This window comes from Pristiophorus japonicus, chromosome 5, assembly GCF_044704955.1.
Source record: "Pristiophorus japonicus isolate sPriJap1 chromosome 5, sPriJap1.hap1, whole genome shotgun sequence".
Classification (NCBI taxonomy): Eukaryota; Metazoa; Chordata; class Chondrichthyes; family Pristiophoridae; genus Pristiophorus; species Pristiophorus japonicus.
This window is the reverse complement of record NC_091981.1, coordinates 48,639,684-48,655,579: the sequence shown is the minus strand read 5'-3', so window position 1 is coordinate 48,655,579 and position 15,896 is coordinate 48,639,684. Positions and strand designations below refer to the sequence as shown.

The window sequence follows — 15,896 nt, the reverse complement described above, 5'->3', positions numbered from 1 at the left end:
ATAAGGGGTAAGCCATTTAGGACCGAGATGCGGAGGAACTTCTTCACCCAGAGAGTGGTGAACCTGTGGAATTCTCTACCACAGAAAGTTGTTGAGGCCAATTCACTAAATATATTCAAAAAGGAGTTAGATGAGGTCCTTACTACTAGGAGGATCAAGGGGTATGGCGAGAAAGCAGGAATGGGGTACTGAAGTTGAATGTTCAGCCATGAACTCATTGAATGGCAGTGCAGGCTAGAAGGGCCGAATGGCCTACTCCTGCACCTATTTTCTATGTTTACTTAATTGGCTGTAAAGCGCTTAGAAACGTCTGGTGGTCGTGAAAGGCGCTATATAAAATGCAAGTCTTTTAAGATTACATGCACTTTGGTGGGGATAGGCAATCGCTTGACATGATGTGCAAGGTATCACTGGTATGGGAAGGGCTGGATGAAGCAGCTAGACTGTGCTGGGGGTGCGGCTGCACCTCCTGCCCTGGAGGGGGCGGTGTCCGGTAGCACTGGCCCATTGGCTGGTACGGGGAGGTGGGGCTCTCCGCTGACTCGCTGCTTGGCCGCTGCCCCTGGAGACGATGCTGGGCCGCCTGAGGAACGGGTGCTGGATGCTGACAGCTGCCGCCGGATCCCGGGCCGGCCCGCGGGCTCACTCGAGCTCGGCGGCTTCCGGCCTGCTGCGCTCGCAGGCCTACATCGGGGGCCGTTGGGTGGAGGCGGGCGACGGGGCGCGGTTCCCGGTGCAGGACCCGACGAGCGGGCGGCAGCTGGCCGAAGTGGCGGATTGCGGTCCGCGGGAAGCCAGGGAGGCGGTGAGAGTGGCGTACGGCAGCTGGCCGAGCTGGAGAGCGGCCACCAGCAAGGTGAGGCCGGGGGAGGGTCGGCTGACAGGGGCCAGGGGGTGAGAGTGGTCCAAGGTTTCAGGGTGATGGCGGTCCGGGAGTGCCAGAGGGCCAGGGGACCGGATCCGCAAGTGACAGTAGGCATGGTCCGGGAGTGCCAGGGTGATAGTGGTCCAGGAGTGCCAGGGGACCGGATCCGGGGGGTGCCAGGGTGACAATGGTCCGGGAGTGCCAGGATACCAGATCCGGTGGTTGACAGTGGGCATAGTCCGGGGGTGACAGTGGTCTGGGGTGCCAGGGTGATAGTGGTCCAGGAGTGCCAGGGCCAGGGAGCACGGCCAGGGGACTGGATCCGGGGGGTGACAATAGGCATGGTCCGCGAGTGCCAGGGGACCAGATCCAGGGGGGTGACAATAGGCATGGTCCGCGAGTGCCAGGGGACCAGATCCGGGGGTGACAGTGGGCATAGTCCGGAGATGACAGTGGTCTGGGGTGCCAGGATGATAGCGATCCGGGAGGGCCAGGGCCAGAGGGCATGGCCAGGGGACTGGATCCTGGGGTGACAGTGGGCATGGTCCTGGGTTGCCAGCAGATTTGGTATGAGGGTGTCAGCGCGCCCAGTCCCGGAGTGACAGCGGGCTCTCCCACATCCCACCCTCCTCCCTTGCTCATCCCACTTTCTTTCCCCCGCCCCCCCCCCCCCCCTGACCATCCTCCTCATCCCACCACTCATTCCACTCTTCGCTTCACCTGTCTTCCCCTTCGCCTCGCCTCTCCCCTTCTCCCCTCTTTCCTGTTGACCCCTCTCTCCTTTCTTCCTTACTTTTCCTGGACATCCGCTAGTGTGTGTATCTATGTCCCTGTACTATTTTACCATATTATTGGATTGTGCCCATCGATAGTACCATCTGCCGAACTGATCAAAACAATTTTTGTTATCTGGAAAGGTGAGACTTTTATCTTAGCCCTGATAGCACATTTTTTTTAAAAACTTGAATTATTTACATTGCTGTTTCTGATATGTAATTATCGCTGACTACACATGTTGAGGGTTATTAGTGGGGAAGTTACTAATTTATTGAGGTGTACTGTGGCTTTACATTCAAATCTGTTGATTTTTTTCCTCAAGTCAATAGGTCACACAATGTGCAGTGTGTCAAACTGCTGTTGATTTGACATTTTATCGATCACCACAGCAGAAGAAAATCAGCCAAACCACCAGAATGAGCTCTTACGAATCTCGTTAATATAATTATGTGCCCTTGTGTGATATTACTGCCTTCGAATCACTCATAGGATATACAACACAGAAACAGGCCATTCAGCCCAACCAGTCCACGCTGGCATTTATGCTCCACTCGCGCCTCCTCCTATCTTTCCTTATCTAACTAGCAGCATAACCTTCTATTCCCTTCTCCTTCATATGTTTATTAGCCTCAACTTAAATGCATCTAGACTATTCGCTTCAACCACTCCCTGTGGTAGTGAGTTCCACATTCTCACCACTCTCTGGGTAAAGAAGTTTCTGCTGAATTCCCTATTTGATTTCTTGGTGACGATCTTGATGGCTTCTGGTTTTGCTCTTCACCACAAGTGAAAACACTCTTCTCAAAACCTTTATTAGGTCACCCCTCAGCCTTTTTTCAAGAGAAAAGAGACCCAGCCTGTTCTTCCTTTCCTGATAGGAAAAACCTCGCATTTCTGGTATTATCCTTGTGAATATTTTTTGCACCCTCTCCAGTGCCTCTGTATCTTTTTTATAATATGGCGACCAGAATTATATGCAGTATTCCAAATGTGGGCTAACCAAGGTTCGATGCAGGTTTAGCAGAACTTATAATTTTCAATTCTATCCCTCTAGAAATTCTAGTGCTTGGTTTGCTTTTGTAATGGCCTTATTGACCTGTGGGGCAACATTTAGTGATCTGTGTATTTGTACTCCCAGATCCCTTTGCTCTACTACCCCATTTAGATTCTTATTTTCCAAGAAATATGTGACCACCTTAATTTTCTTACCAAAATATAATATTTCACATTTCTCTCTCTCGAAAATCATTTGCCAATTTTATGCCCATTCTGCAAGTTTATTAATGTCCTGTAATTTGTTGCAGTCCTCTGCAGTATTGACTACCCACCCCCCCGCCAAATTTGGTGTCATCCGCAAATTTAGAAATTGTGTTTTTGATTCCAGAGTCTAAATCGTTGATATAAATTGTGAACCACAGTGGTTCTAGCACTGATCCTTGTGGCACCCCACTTTCCATGTTCCGCCACTATGAATAGCCCTACTTGCTGCTTTCCGAATTGAAGCCAGCTAGCTATCCATTCTGTTACTTGTCCCTTGACTCCGCATTCTCTGACATAATTAATTGGTCTATTATGTGGTACCTATCGAAGGCCTTTTGGAAATCTAGATAAATTACATCTACTTCATTACCCTTGTTCACTCTCTCTTACCTGTTTAAAGGATTCCATGAGGATGGTCAAGCAAGATTTTCCCTTTTGAAGTCCATTCTGACTATTCATTATTATATTTTTGTTTTTTAGATGTACTTCTATTTTTTTTCTTTAGTAGGGATTCCATTATTTTTCCTACGAGCGATGTAAAGCTGACTGGTCTATAGTTCCCTGGATATGGAATCATAGAAGCATAGATATTTACAGCACGTAAGGAGGTCATTTCGGCCCATCGTGTCCGTGCCAGCCGACCAAGAGCTATCCAGTCTAATCCCACTTTCCAGCTCTTGGTCTGTAGCCCTGTAGGTTACGGCACTTTAAGTGCACATCCAAGTACTTTTAAATATGGTGAGGGTTCCTGCCTCTACTACCCTTTCAGGCAATGAATTCCAGACCCCCACCACCCTCTGGGTGAAGAAATTTCCCCTCATATCTCCTCTAAACCTCCCCCACCCCACCCCCATTACTTTAAATCTATGCTGCCTCCTCTATTCCAAAGAAAACAGACCCAGCATCTCCACTCTTTCCTCATAGCCAAAATTCTCCAGTCCAGGCAACATTCTTGCAAATCTCCTCTGCACCCTTTCCAGTGCAATCACAACTTTCCTGTAATGTGGTGACCAGAACTGCACACAGTTCTCCAGCTGCGGCCTAACCAGTGTTTTATACAGTTCAAGCATAACGTCCTTGCTCTTGTATTCCATGCCTTGACTAATAAAAGTAAGTATTCCATATGCCTTCTTAACCACCTTATCTACCTGGCCTGCTACCTTCAGGGATCTGTGGACCTGCACTACAAGGTCCCTTTGTTAGTGTCGTACCATTTAATGTGTATTCCCTTGCCTTGTTAGATCTCTTCAAATGCATTACCTCACACATATCCGGATTGAATTCCATTTGCCACTGTTCTGCCCATCTGACCAGTACATTGATATCTTCCTGCAGTCCGCAGCTTTCTTCTTCATTATCAACCAAGTGTCATCTGCAAGCTTCTTAATCATACCCCCAACATTTAAGTCGAAGTCATCGATATAAACCACAAAAAGCAAGGGACCCAGCACTGAGCCCTGCAGAACCCCACTGGATACAGCCTTCCAGTCACAAACACATCCATCAACCATTACCCTTTGCTTCCTGCCTCCGAGCCAATTTTGGATCCAACTTGCCACTTTGCCCTGGATCCCATGAGCTATTACTTTCGTGACTAGTCTGCCATGTGGGACCTTACCAAAAACTTTGCTAAAATCCATATACACTACATCATATGCACTGCCCGCATCGACCCTCCTGGTTAACTCCTCGAAAAATTCAATCAAATTAGTCAGGCATGATCTTCCCTTGAAAAATCCATGCTGACTGTCCTTGATTAATCCATATCTTTCCAAATGAAGATTTATCATGTCCCTCAGGATTTTTTCCAATAATTTTCCCACCACCGAGGTTAGGCAGACTGGCCTGTAATTACTGGTCTATCCCTTTCTCCCTTTTTAAACAAAGGTACATCATTAGCAGTCCTCTGGCACCACACCTGCAGCCAGAGGTGATTGGAAAATGATGGTCAGTGCCTCTGCTATTTCCTCTTTTGCTTCTCTTAACAGCCTGGGATACATTTCATCCGAGCCTGGGGATTTATCCTCTTTTCAAAGCTGCTAAGACCTTTAATACTTCTTCTCTCACTATGTTTATCTCGTCTAATATTTCACACTCCTCCTCCCTCATTCCAAAGTCTGCATCGCCCCTCTCTTTTGTGAAAACAGATGCAAAGTATTCATTAAGAATCATACCCACATCTTCCCCCTCCGCACACAGATTTCCTTTATGGTCTCTAATAGGCCCCACTCTTTCTCTACGATATGTTCTATCTCTCCCCTTAAATATAGGTATTACGTTAGCTACCCGTCAGTCCTCTGGCACTACTCCTTTTTCTAACAAATTATTAAATATGTGTAATAGTGCCTCTGCTATATCTTCCCTAGATTATTTTAAAAGGATTTTATCCTCTTTGAATTTGATTGGTTTATTTAATATTTCTCCTTTTTATTTTAAATGCGGGTATATCATTTCTAATCTCATCTTCCGATGTCATGACCACCTGGTCTGTCTCTGGTAAATACCGAAGCAAAGTGATTATTTAATATTTCTGCCATTTCGCTATCACTGCCTATGACCGTCCCTTCGTGGCATTATTTCCATCCCAACTTTCCTTTTTTTATTTATGTGCCTGTAGAATATTTTGTATTATGTTCCTTGATAATTTAATTTCATAGTTCCGCAATGACTTCCTAATTGTTCTTTTGACTTATCTCCAAATCTCTTTGTATTCTCCCTTGTCATGCTGCCCCTGCTGTTTATGTACTTAGTGTATGCCTTTCCTTACCCTCAAACTTTCCCTTATGGCTTTATTCATCCATGGTGTGTCATTAGTATTTAGCTTGTTGTTGTTTCTTAGCGAAATATATTTTTCCTGGACTCTGTTGAACACTGTTTTAAATGTTTCCCATTGCTATTCTATATCATTGTTTGACACTATTGTTGTCCATTTTATTTTCCCCAGTTCTATTCTCAGACCCTCAAAATCAGCTTTTCTCTAATCTGTTATCCTGATCTTCGGCATACTTTTGTCCTCAATTATTATCTTAAAGTGTATTATATTGTGGTTACTATTGCCCAGATGTTCTATTTTTACTTTTCTTCTCTGCTCTGGTTCATTATCCATTACTAGATCCAGTAGCGAATCCTCTCTTGTCGGGCTTCTTGCATATTTTCCAATATGTTCACAGAACTCCATATGAGTACTGTGATCAGGATTGCCTTATGCATATTAAACATTGTGTGCATGGTTTTTGCGGTTTTGGTTCAACGAAGAGTGAGAGCCAGTGTTTTTCTTTCTTGCCAGTGACCTATTAGATATGTATCTTGTGTGTAATTTCAAAATACCCACTGATCTTTAGACAGTTGTGCAGAATACCATTTAATATGCTTTAGTGTTTTTTTTAATTTAGGATTGAAAAGGTGGATTAGGCTCTTGATTTAGACCTGGAAAACAATCTGTTCTGCAGTGCAGTGCAATGAAAAATGTTAACACATCAGAATATATTTGATATTCACTGTACTGTTGCACAAGTTGATCAGTTCTGGGAATTATCATAATGCTGCTATACAGAAGATAACAGTTTGAGACCTGTACTCAATGTAATATGGAGTCAGCGGATCTGAGCTATACTACAGTTTCCACTTGATGGTTTGGTCAGACAAGTGAGTCCAGCTCACTGGCATCCTTACCACTGGTTAGATTTAGTGAAGAGCCAACAGATCAGTTCTCAGCTGTACATTATTCTGTCTATTTTTAAATTAAGCTTTTGCAGTTGTGTCGTTCTCTGACTCAAATTTTGCCGTGTTACATATGCACTTCAAACAGTCATATTGAGGAGCGGGCAGGGAAGTGGAGTTGAGGCCAAGATCAAATCAGCCATGATCTTATTGAATGGCGGAGCAAGCTCGAGGGGCCAAATGACCTATTCCTGCTCCTATTTCTTATTGAACTAGTCTTACTGGGAGGGCCTGCATACAAAATATGGGGTTAACAATTGATGTTATCTACATCGGAGGATAGTCTAATCCATATAACTAAAACAAAATGACTTTTTAGTTTACTGATTCATTTCTTCTTTCATCTGAAGTGTTGTAACTGGGAGACTTGGAGAAAATAAGGATAATAGATTCAGAGGAGGGAAGTAACTGGGATGGTTTTTGGGATAGATTTAATGTTTTCGGGATACATGACCCTGATGGGGAGCTACACTTTGAGTCAGAACATGAAAACCAGTAATTGGGATTCATTTAAACTAGCTATGGGCTTAAATGTGAACAACAAACCACTTGTCGACAACGGAGAGGCAAAATAACATATTAAGAGTGAAAAGAGGAATACGCATGTAAAATGGGTCCAAATAAAGATAAGGAAGCATTGGAGGATATGCTGAAATGCTTTTATCCAGGTGTGGGAGATTCAGTGGTATGTCAGATCCAGTGGTATGTCAGATCCAAGGAGATCCAGTTGTGTGCCTGATCCAGGGGCTGCAGCAGACCCAGGTGCACTCTGGTCATAGCTTCGATTGTCAATGTGATTAGCCCCCAAAAGTTTGGAGCCAAAGTCGGTAACCAGTTATCACTTGATGCGGTTTTATTTGCCCTGTGTTGAACGCTGTACTATTTACTATTTTTGATATTTCTATTTTTAGGAGCGAAGCAATTTATTAAGAAAATGGCACGACTTAATGATCAAAAACAAAGATGAACTCGCAAGGCTAATTACTGCAGAAAATGTAAGTAAGTAAAACACCAGCATCAACAACTAACCAACAATAGATTGTATTTTGATATGCTACTCAGAGTTGCTTGATTCCTTAATTAAAAGTTATACATCAAAGTAAATTAAACTAGAAGAATAGCATATATAATCTATTTTATTAACAGTAAAAACTAGCTTGAAAAATATTACATCAAATCCACAGAATACTCTTTTCTCTTTAAAGCAGTAAGTCAAATCTGAATAAGGGTAGGATTAAGGGGGGAGAGAGCCGGTGTAAACAATTTATGTTTTATGGTTCTGAGTAACTCCATAATTCAAAAAGTGACTAAGCGACTCACGAGTTATGTAATATATCCACAATAGTGAAATTTTAAATTAGCTATAAATCTGAGTTCTTAAAAAATCTTTTGTCAGAAAAAATATTGCTGGTGATTTCAATCTGTGCTGTACTTTAACTCCTTGATAAACAAAAGATTGATTGTCTGTGTGGGCCACAATACACTAACTTCTCTCTTGCACACACACGCACAGCCTTTCTTTTTCAAAATTATTTGAAGAAAAGCTAGAGGAAAAATGTCAAACTTTATTCATGAAGTATATAATTCTGTGACTAATTAGTTTGATGTGTGTTACTTTAAGGCTACAAGGTGTAATTGCTCAGCATTCTTGAAGTTTAGGCCAGGTCACACTTGGGTTCTCTTTTTAAAGCCTAGCTATTATTAAGAAAACACATGTTTAATAGTCATTCGTTTCAGTTATATTTTTATTTGACCAGGGAACTGTGAAGATTGGAATATACTAGTCAGGTTCAGTTTGCAGGTCAGAAGTACAGAGTTCCCCCCTGAACTGTACTACTTGTGAGCGAGGCCACTAACTAAAAATAAGTACTCAAAAAATAATAGGCTAACTGAAAGAAATAAAAAAATTAAAAGAATGGACTATCCTGATGAGTCAAAAAAGCATCTCCAACTTATCGATTGGGACTGATTTGATGACACCAAACGCTGATGCAATCCAATCAAGGATCTGCATCAAGTAAAGTTAAAATGGAAATGGGAGTCATCACAGTCACAGTAACAGTAGAGTTGCTCCAAGATCAAAGGAGCAACAGGAGATCAGGGTGGGTGGCGGGGCAGTTTTTTGGCCGTGATGCCATCTAGGCTGCGATCTCGGTGGTTATGATGGGATCATACCCACCAGTGCCAAATTACGCCATAGTTTGTGCCATCAGCCAGAGAGGTGCATTTCTGGTACCTGTCCGCCTTTGAGGAGACCCCCATGTCTTCAGCGTGTATGCAGTGTAACATTACACACAAAGCTTTATATAAATTAAAAGTTAAATGTGGTTCTTTTATTCAGTAGCACTACATGTCTTCAAACTAATAATATAAAAATGTGACTGATTTCAAAAATAATTGTGAACAACATATCTATGTTTGGTTTACTAAGAATATAAATGTTCCGCTGTGCTTCAAAGTCTTTGATAATCAGACACTTTAACTTACTTTGTATAGCAAGTTAGACTTGATTTTTCCAACTACTATTATTTAGCATTTTTAAATTAAATTTAAGAGGGGGGAGTAAGTTAAACCAGACACTTGCTTGTAAACTAAAGACAATTAGAAGGCAATTACCAGCTTGTAAATTCCTGGTCTGTATCAGAAGAACTCAGCTCTTTAAGTATTGTTTTGTCTTTCAGTATCAAAATGTGGTGTGTAGAGTTGGATGTACGCATGCCTAGTACAAATGATGTTCTTGTATATACTAGTCAATCTCCTGTGGTATTGCGCATGGTATTTTGTAGTCCTCAGTGGCTCCTTTTCCATCCCCTCTCTCATCACATGCTTTGCTGTGCTCCTATGCCACGGTGTTACTTCTTCCTCTTTCTACCATTTTTTCACTCCCATCACTAGCCTTATGTCATTTCTTTTGAACTTCCTAGTCGATCACTGTATCTTCCAGTCTATTTTATTGTGCTGTCATTAACCTCACCCATAACTATTTCCCACTGAATCGCACTGACTTCCCCCAAGGGCAAATGATAAGAAACCAAAGGCCCTCTTGCTCTCAATCTATTTCTCTCCCCCTCCCCCTCCCCCTCCTAACTTACTGTCCAACCCTGTCCCCTCAAAGAAGTTTTGTTTCCTTTCAAAATTCAACTTGTTTAGTTTTTTAAAAATTAGAATGAGGAAAGACATTCTGTCTGCCTCTCTCTACCTGTGTGTCTCACTCTTGTCTCTCAGGTGTCAGCCATTGGAATATTTACATTTTCTGTCAACGAATCAGGTGAGATAATTCAAAGCTTTGTGCTTGCTTTAAAAATTGAACTTGTGATTTTGTTTAAGAATGAGCTAAAATTAGGATGAGGATTAGTTTCTCAGCTTAATATGCTTTCTGAAATTTATAGAGCATACAATAAAAGCTATACCAGGTGTATAATTAGTACACTAATTTCTCTCTTGCACGCACACAGCCTCTCTTTTTCAAAATTATTTGAAGAAAAGCTAAAGGAAAAATGTCAAAAACTTTATTCATGAAGTGTATAATTCTGTGACTAAATAGTTTGATGTGTGTTACTTTAAGGCTACATGGTGTAATTGCTCAGCATTCTTGGAAGTTTAGGCCCGGTCACACTCGGGTCCTCTTTTTAAAGCCTAACTATTATTAAAAAATCACACGTTTAATAGTCACTCGTTTCAGTTACATTTTTATTTGACCAGGGAACTGTGCAGATTGGTCAGGTTCAGTTAGCAGGTCAGAAGTACAGAGTAACTTACAGCCCCTTTTATGTTCGTATCAGTGAGGTGTTTGTGCCTCCAGTTCACAGAGCACAAGTCTCACTCACCTGGCTGCAACCCTGATGTAAAATTGTTGGACTTTCTAAATCAGGCCACCACTTTTCAGTGCGTCTCTGCAGTGGAATTGGCAAATCTGGGAGGTTTACATTGGGGTTATTGCTAGCTGAGTGAAACTCGTCCTTCAGGAACCAGCAGTGCAAACATTTCATTGGCAATTATATAAAAGGAACTATAACAGTGCCAGTACAGTGCAGCGACCAAAAGAACTGCATTTACATTACCTGGCTACAGCCTGGCTTGAACTGTACCAGTCTTGCTTGGGAGGTGGGTAAATTGAGGTTAGGTGGATTTATAAAATGCACAGGGGGCCCAATGGACTTGCACTTCATGTGGTGTCAAATGGAAGCGGTGTGAGATTAACCCCTCCCAAGAGTCAATCCTGTTTTATCTCTCAGGATTGAACCCTGAATCCGGATATATACTCCCAATTTATCATTGGTGAGCAGTCCAAATCACATTGCATTGATAATAAACAGGCATGTGACTGTACCTAAATGTTGTTTTGCATCTGTTACAAAGTACAATATCTGGAGTATTGATGCATGATTCTTAATACAGTAGATATAGATTTAGAGGTGTATAGTTTTAACTTCAATTAATTTTGGGTTAATATCTGATCCCTGTATCAGCTTATCCCTGGTGCATGTTGGCTGAATTTAGAACCTGGTAATGTTTTAAATCTAAGTGCCACACTGCTTCCATACTGACATGGCTGCGTAGCCTCCAAATGTTCTGCAGTATAAATGTGAATACTTAAAAGTTGTTTTTGCATCTTCTCAGTAATAATAAAACTCTTGGTAAATGATCCTCTACAGGGAAAACCACTCCAGGAAGCCTTTAGTGAAATACTCTATGCTGCATCGTTCTTGGAATGGTTTTCAGAAGAAGCTCGTCGAGTGTACGGAGATGTTGTTCCTACTTCTTCCCCAAATCGTAGGATCCTAATCCTGAAGCAGCCAATAGGAGTAGCATCTGTTATAACTCCTGTGAGTGATGCGTGTTGTAAGGCTGTCTTGCTCTTTTCGCTTTCTTGCTTTAAACGTCAAATTATACATACACTCAGTTGTAGTAAATGCAGGAACTGGTCTTTTATTCAGACATTCATACTATACAAACCAAGGATGAAAGTTACTGAGCCACAAACACTTCACAAACCAACTTTCTGCTTGCAAAGGCAGCTCTCTGCTCTTTCCGTGACTGCTTGTGACACACCTTCCAAGATTCCAGTGTCTGATGTCCCGTGTCTAAACTCTCATCTTTATACCAAAAAAATCTTTGAACTCTTATTTCTTTGCATAGTCCATTGAGACAATTAACATGCAGACGATGTAGAATTGTCCTGAAATCACGGCTAACTGCTTTCTGAATTACTATACACAAACCAGATCGTTTAACATACAGATGATGTCATCAAATTATTATTCACATAGTAACAAGGTACACTCAAATACAGACAATGTCATGAATTACTATTATTATTCGCATAGTAACAAGTTACACTCAAACACTCAACATACAGATCGTCTGGCAGCCTGTTTTAATCCAATCTTGAATCTTCCAACTTTTAACCCTTTCGAGCTCCAGACTGCGCCGAACAAAGCATTTCAGAAATGCAGGCTTGCGTTCCCACATTGCATATCAGCCTATGCAATGTTACGTCATTGATGCCTCGGTTGATGTAACCATTAACAGGGCCAAAATAAACTTTAATTTGGTTGATATTCATCACATGTTTGGATCAAAGTTCCTATAATGTACACATTTAGAGTGAGCAATTTGCAGTATATGTTGCAGCTGAATTGAATTAAAACCGTACTAGTAATGGGGCACTTATGTAAAGGTTTTAATACCTGGTAGATTATAATTCTGATGTGTGCTGCTGCCTAGAGTTAAAATGATTTACTCTTAATGACTGTTCCAGATGGGCTAACACAGTATTGAAGGAGTGCTGCATTCATGGGTGACGTCTTCTGGACAAGACATTAAACATGTTCAGATGGATGTTTCGAAGAAGAACAGACAACGTTAAATTAAACCCTAATACATTTTATAAACAGTTAGGGATAGAACGTCGGTTCTCAGCGATAACGGTATTTTTCCGCCAAAATTCAGGCCTGAAGTTGTGCAGCGGTAAAAATCGGCGTTGCACGAGAATTCGCGGCACAAACCGCAATCCTCGCCAACTTTAGTTCGAGGCCGATACCGCTGCGAGTTGGGCCTATGGCGGGCGGAAAAACACCTTAAAAAATAAATTGGAAAAAACAAACAAAATTCGCAAAACATTTACAAGACATTTATCTAGCGAACTGCTGCAAAAGAATTCAAAAATAAAAACTTTAACTTATCTTTTTTGCACGTCTTCATGATTACTGCTGCTCCAAGGGCTGCAATGCAGCTTTTTCCCTGTCGGTATTTTTCGCGCAAAATATGGGTGCGCACAGAGCCAAATTTTTAAAGAAAGCGGTATTTTGGTTCTCAGTGATAACTCTATTTTTTCGCCAAAATTACCGTTATCGCTATTAGGCTGTACATTCAGGCACAACGGCGGTCCTCTCTCCAGTGATATTTGAAAACCACCGCCGCAAAACATCACCAAATTTTCAGCCGACCGGGTTTTTGCCAAAAAAGGTGAAATAGCACCAAAAACCCGGTCACAACATCGTCAAATTTCTAGCCCTTAAAGTGTAAGAGGCTAGCTCGGGAAAATGTTGGGCCTTTTAAGGACCCAAAGGGAAATCTTCATGTAGAGGCAAAGAACATAGTTAAAGAATTAAATGAGTACTTTGCATCTATCTTCACAAAGGAAGCAGATGATGTGAAGGTTACACTAAAAGAGGAGAGGGAAGTTATGGACTCAGTAGTATTAGATAGAGAAGACATACTAAAAAGATTACCATCACTGAAAGTTGGTAAGTAACCGGGTCCGGGTGGAATGCTTCCTAGGTTGCTGAAAGAAGCAACGGTAGAAATAGCAGATGCATCGGTCACATTCTTCAAATGCTCATTGGATACAGGAGTACTGCTGGAGGACTGGAGAGTTGCTAATGTTACACTACTATTGAAGAAACGAGAGAGGGATAAACCAGGAAACCACAGACCAGTCAGCATAACATCGGTGGTGGGGAAGTTACTGGAAAACACTGTCAGGACTAAAATAAACTTTCATTTGGAAAGGCCTGGGTTAATAAAGGAGAGCCAGCATGGATTTGTTGAAGGCAAACTTGATTAAATTCTTTGGTGAGGTAACAGAGAAGGTTAATCAAGGTAGTGTAGTAGATGTATATATGGACTCTGAAGGCTCTCCACAAAATGCCACACAGGAGGCTTGTTCACAAAATGGAAGCCCATGGAATTAAGGGGAAAGTGGTAGTATGGATACAGAATTGGCTCTGACAGGAAGCAGATGGTGGTGGTAAATGAATGTTTTTCAGACTAGGAGGTGGTTTGTAGTGGTGTTCCCTAAGGGTCAGTTTTAGGTCCACTACTCTTCAATTTTTATAAACGACCTAGACTCTGGTGTAGGGAGCAGCATGATAAAGTTTACAGGTGATACAAAACTTGGAAACTTAGTAGATAATGATGAGGATAGTTGTAGACTTCAGGATGACATGGACAAGATGATGAAATGGGCAGAAGCATGGCAGATGGAGTTCAATGTGGAGAAATGTGAAGTGATGCACTTTGGGAGCACTAATATGGAAAGACAGTACACTGTAAATGGCACAATCCTTAAAGGAGGCAGGGCAAGTTGATAAGGTGGGAAAAAGCATATAGGTTACTTGGGTTTATAAATAAAGGCATAGAATATAAAAGCAAAGAGATCATGCTAGAACTTTATAAATCACTGGTTAAGCCTCAGCTGGAGTATTGTGAACATGCTTCTGGAAAGATGTAAAGGCATCAGAAAGGGGGCAGAGGACAGAGGAGGTTTACCAGGATGTTACCTGAGAGACTTCAGTTATGAGGGGAGGTTGGAAAAGTTAACTGTTCTGCTTGGAACAGAGAAGGTTGACTTTACTTAATAAATATAGGTTTTATAAGATAATAGAGAAAAATTATTCCCTCTGGCAAATGGGTCATTAACCAGCGGTCATAGAAACATAGAAATTATGTGCAGGAGCAGGCCATTCGGCCCCTTGAGCCTGCACCATCATTCAATAAAATCATGGTTGATCATTCAACCTCAGTATCCCTTTCCTGCTTTCTCTCCATACCCCTTGATCCCTTTGGCCGTAAGGGCCATATCTAACTCCCTGTTGAATATATCTAACGAACTGACCTCAACAACTTTCTGCGGTAGAGAATTCCACAGGTTAACCACTCGCTGAGTGAAGAAGTTTTTCCTCATCTCGGTCCTAAATGGCTTATCCCTTATTCTTAGACTGTGACCCCTGGTTCTGGAACTCCCCAGCAACGGGAACATTCTTCCTGCCTCTAACCTGTCCAATCCCGTCAGAATTTTATATGTTGCTATGAGATTCCCTCTCATTCTTCTAAACTCCAGTGGATATAAGCCCAGTTGATCCAGCCTCTCCTCATATGTCAGTCCTGTCATCCCGGAACCAGTCTGGTGAACCTTCGCTGTACTCCCTCAATAGCAGGAACGTCCTTCCTCAGATTAGGAGACCAAATCTCATAGATTTAAAATCATTGGCAAAAGATCTAGAGGAGAGATGAGAATTTTTTTCACTCGGAGAATTGTTGGTATCTGAAAAGATGGTGGAAGCTGATCCCATAAATAATTTTAAAAGGGAGTTAGACAAGTACATGAGGATGAGAAACTTACAAGGTTACGGTCAACAATTTTGGGTCAAAGCACAAAGAGTCAACACAGGCATGATGGGCCAAATGCCCTCCTGTGCTGTAAGTTTCTATGATTCTAAGAGCATGGTGTTCTGGCCAGCATTCATCTCTTAACCAGCACTACCAAAACAGATTATCTGATCATTTATCTCATTTGCTGTTTGTGAGACCTTGCTCTGTGTAAATTGGCCGCCACATTTGCCTACAAAACAGTAATAACTACACCAAAATGAGTTGGTTGTGAAGTGCTTTCGGATATCCTAAGGCCATGAAAGGTGCTATATAAATGCAAGTTCTTCCCTTTTTATTGTTTATTCAACAGATCTGAGACTGAAACTTACTGTTTGATCAATGAAATGTGTGCGTTTGCTGCTTGCTATTGTTGGGTCCAGTGTAGTAGTCATTTTATTTGAAAGTCCACAGTGTGCAATTTGAGGATGATCGATGTTGAACAACGGAGAAGACACATCTAGTAGTCCAGTTGAAAATGTGAAAGTTGCGTATTAGGAAAAGTTTGAATATCCACCATGCTTTGGTTCGAACTGAGAGAGTCCAATTAACTGTTTCATTTGTTTGAAATGTTCATTTCAATATCTAGATTGTAACTAAGGTCATAGGGCCCAAATTTGGT

The 15,896-nt window shown here is 41.8% G+C and overlaps 1 protein-coding gene across 1 annotated transcript in view; it reads left to right on the top strand.

Moving 5' to 3' along the window:
- Nucleotides 1–541: 541 nt before the first annotated feature.
- Nucleotides 542–15,896, top strand: part of aldh5a1 (aldehyde dehydrogenase 5 family, member A1 (succinate-semialdehyde dehydrogenase)) — a 30,426-nt gene continuing 15,071 nt past the window's right edge. Inside the window, exons 1-3 of the mRNA XM_070880623.1 lie at nt 542–856; nt 7,534–7,617; nt 11,278–11,448. Of these exons, the coding sequence (XP_070736724.1) occupies nt 572–856; nt 7,534–7,617; nt 11,278–11,448 (540 nt within the window). The 5' untranslated portion in view covers nt 542–571. The remainder of the gene's footprint in view (nt 857–7,533; nt 7,618–11,277; nt 11,449–15,896) is intronic.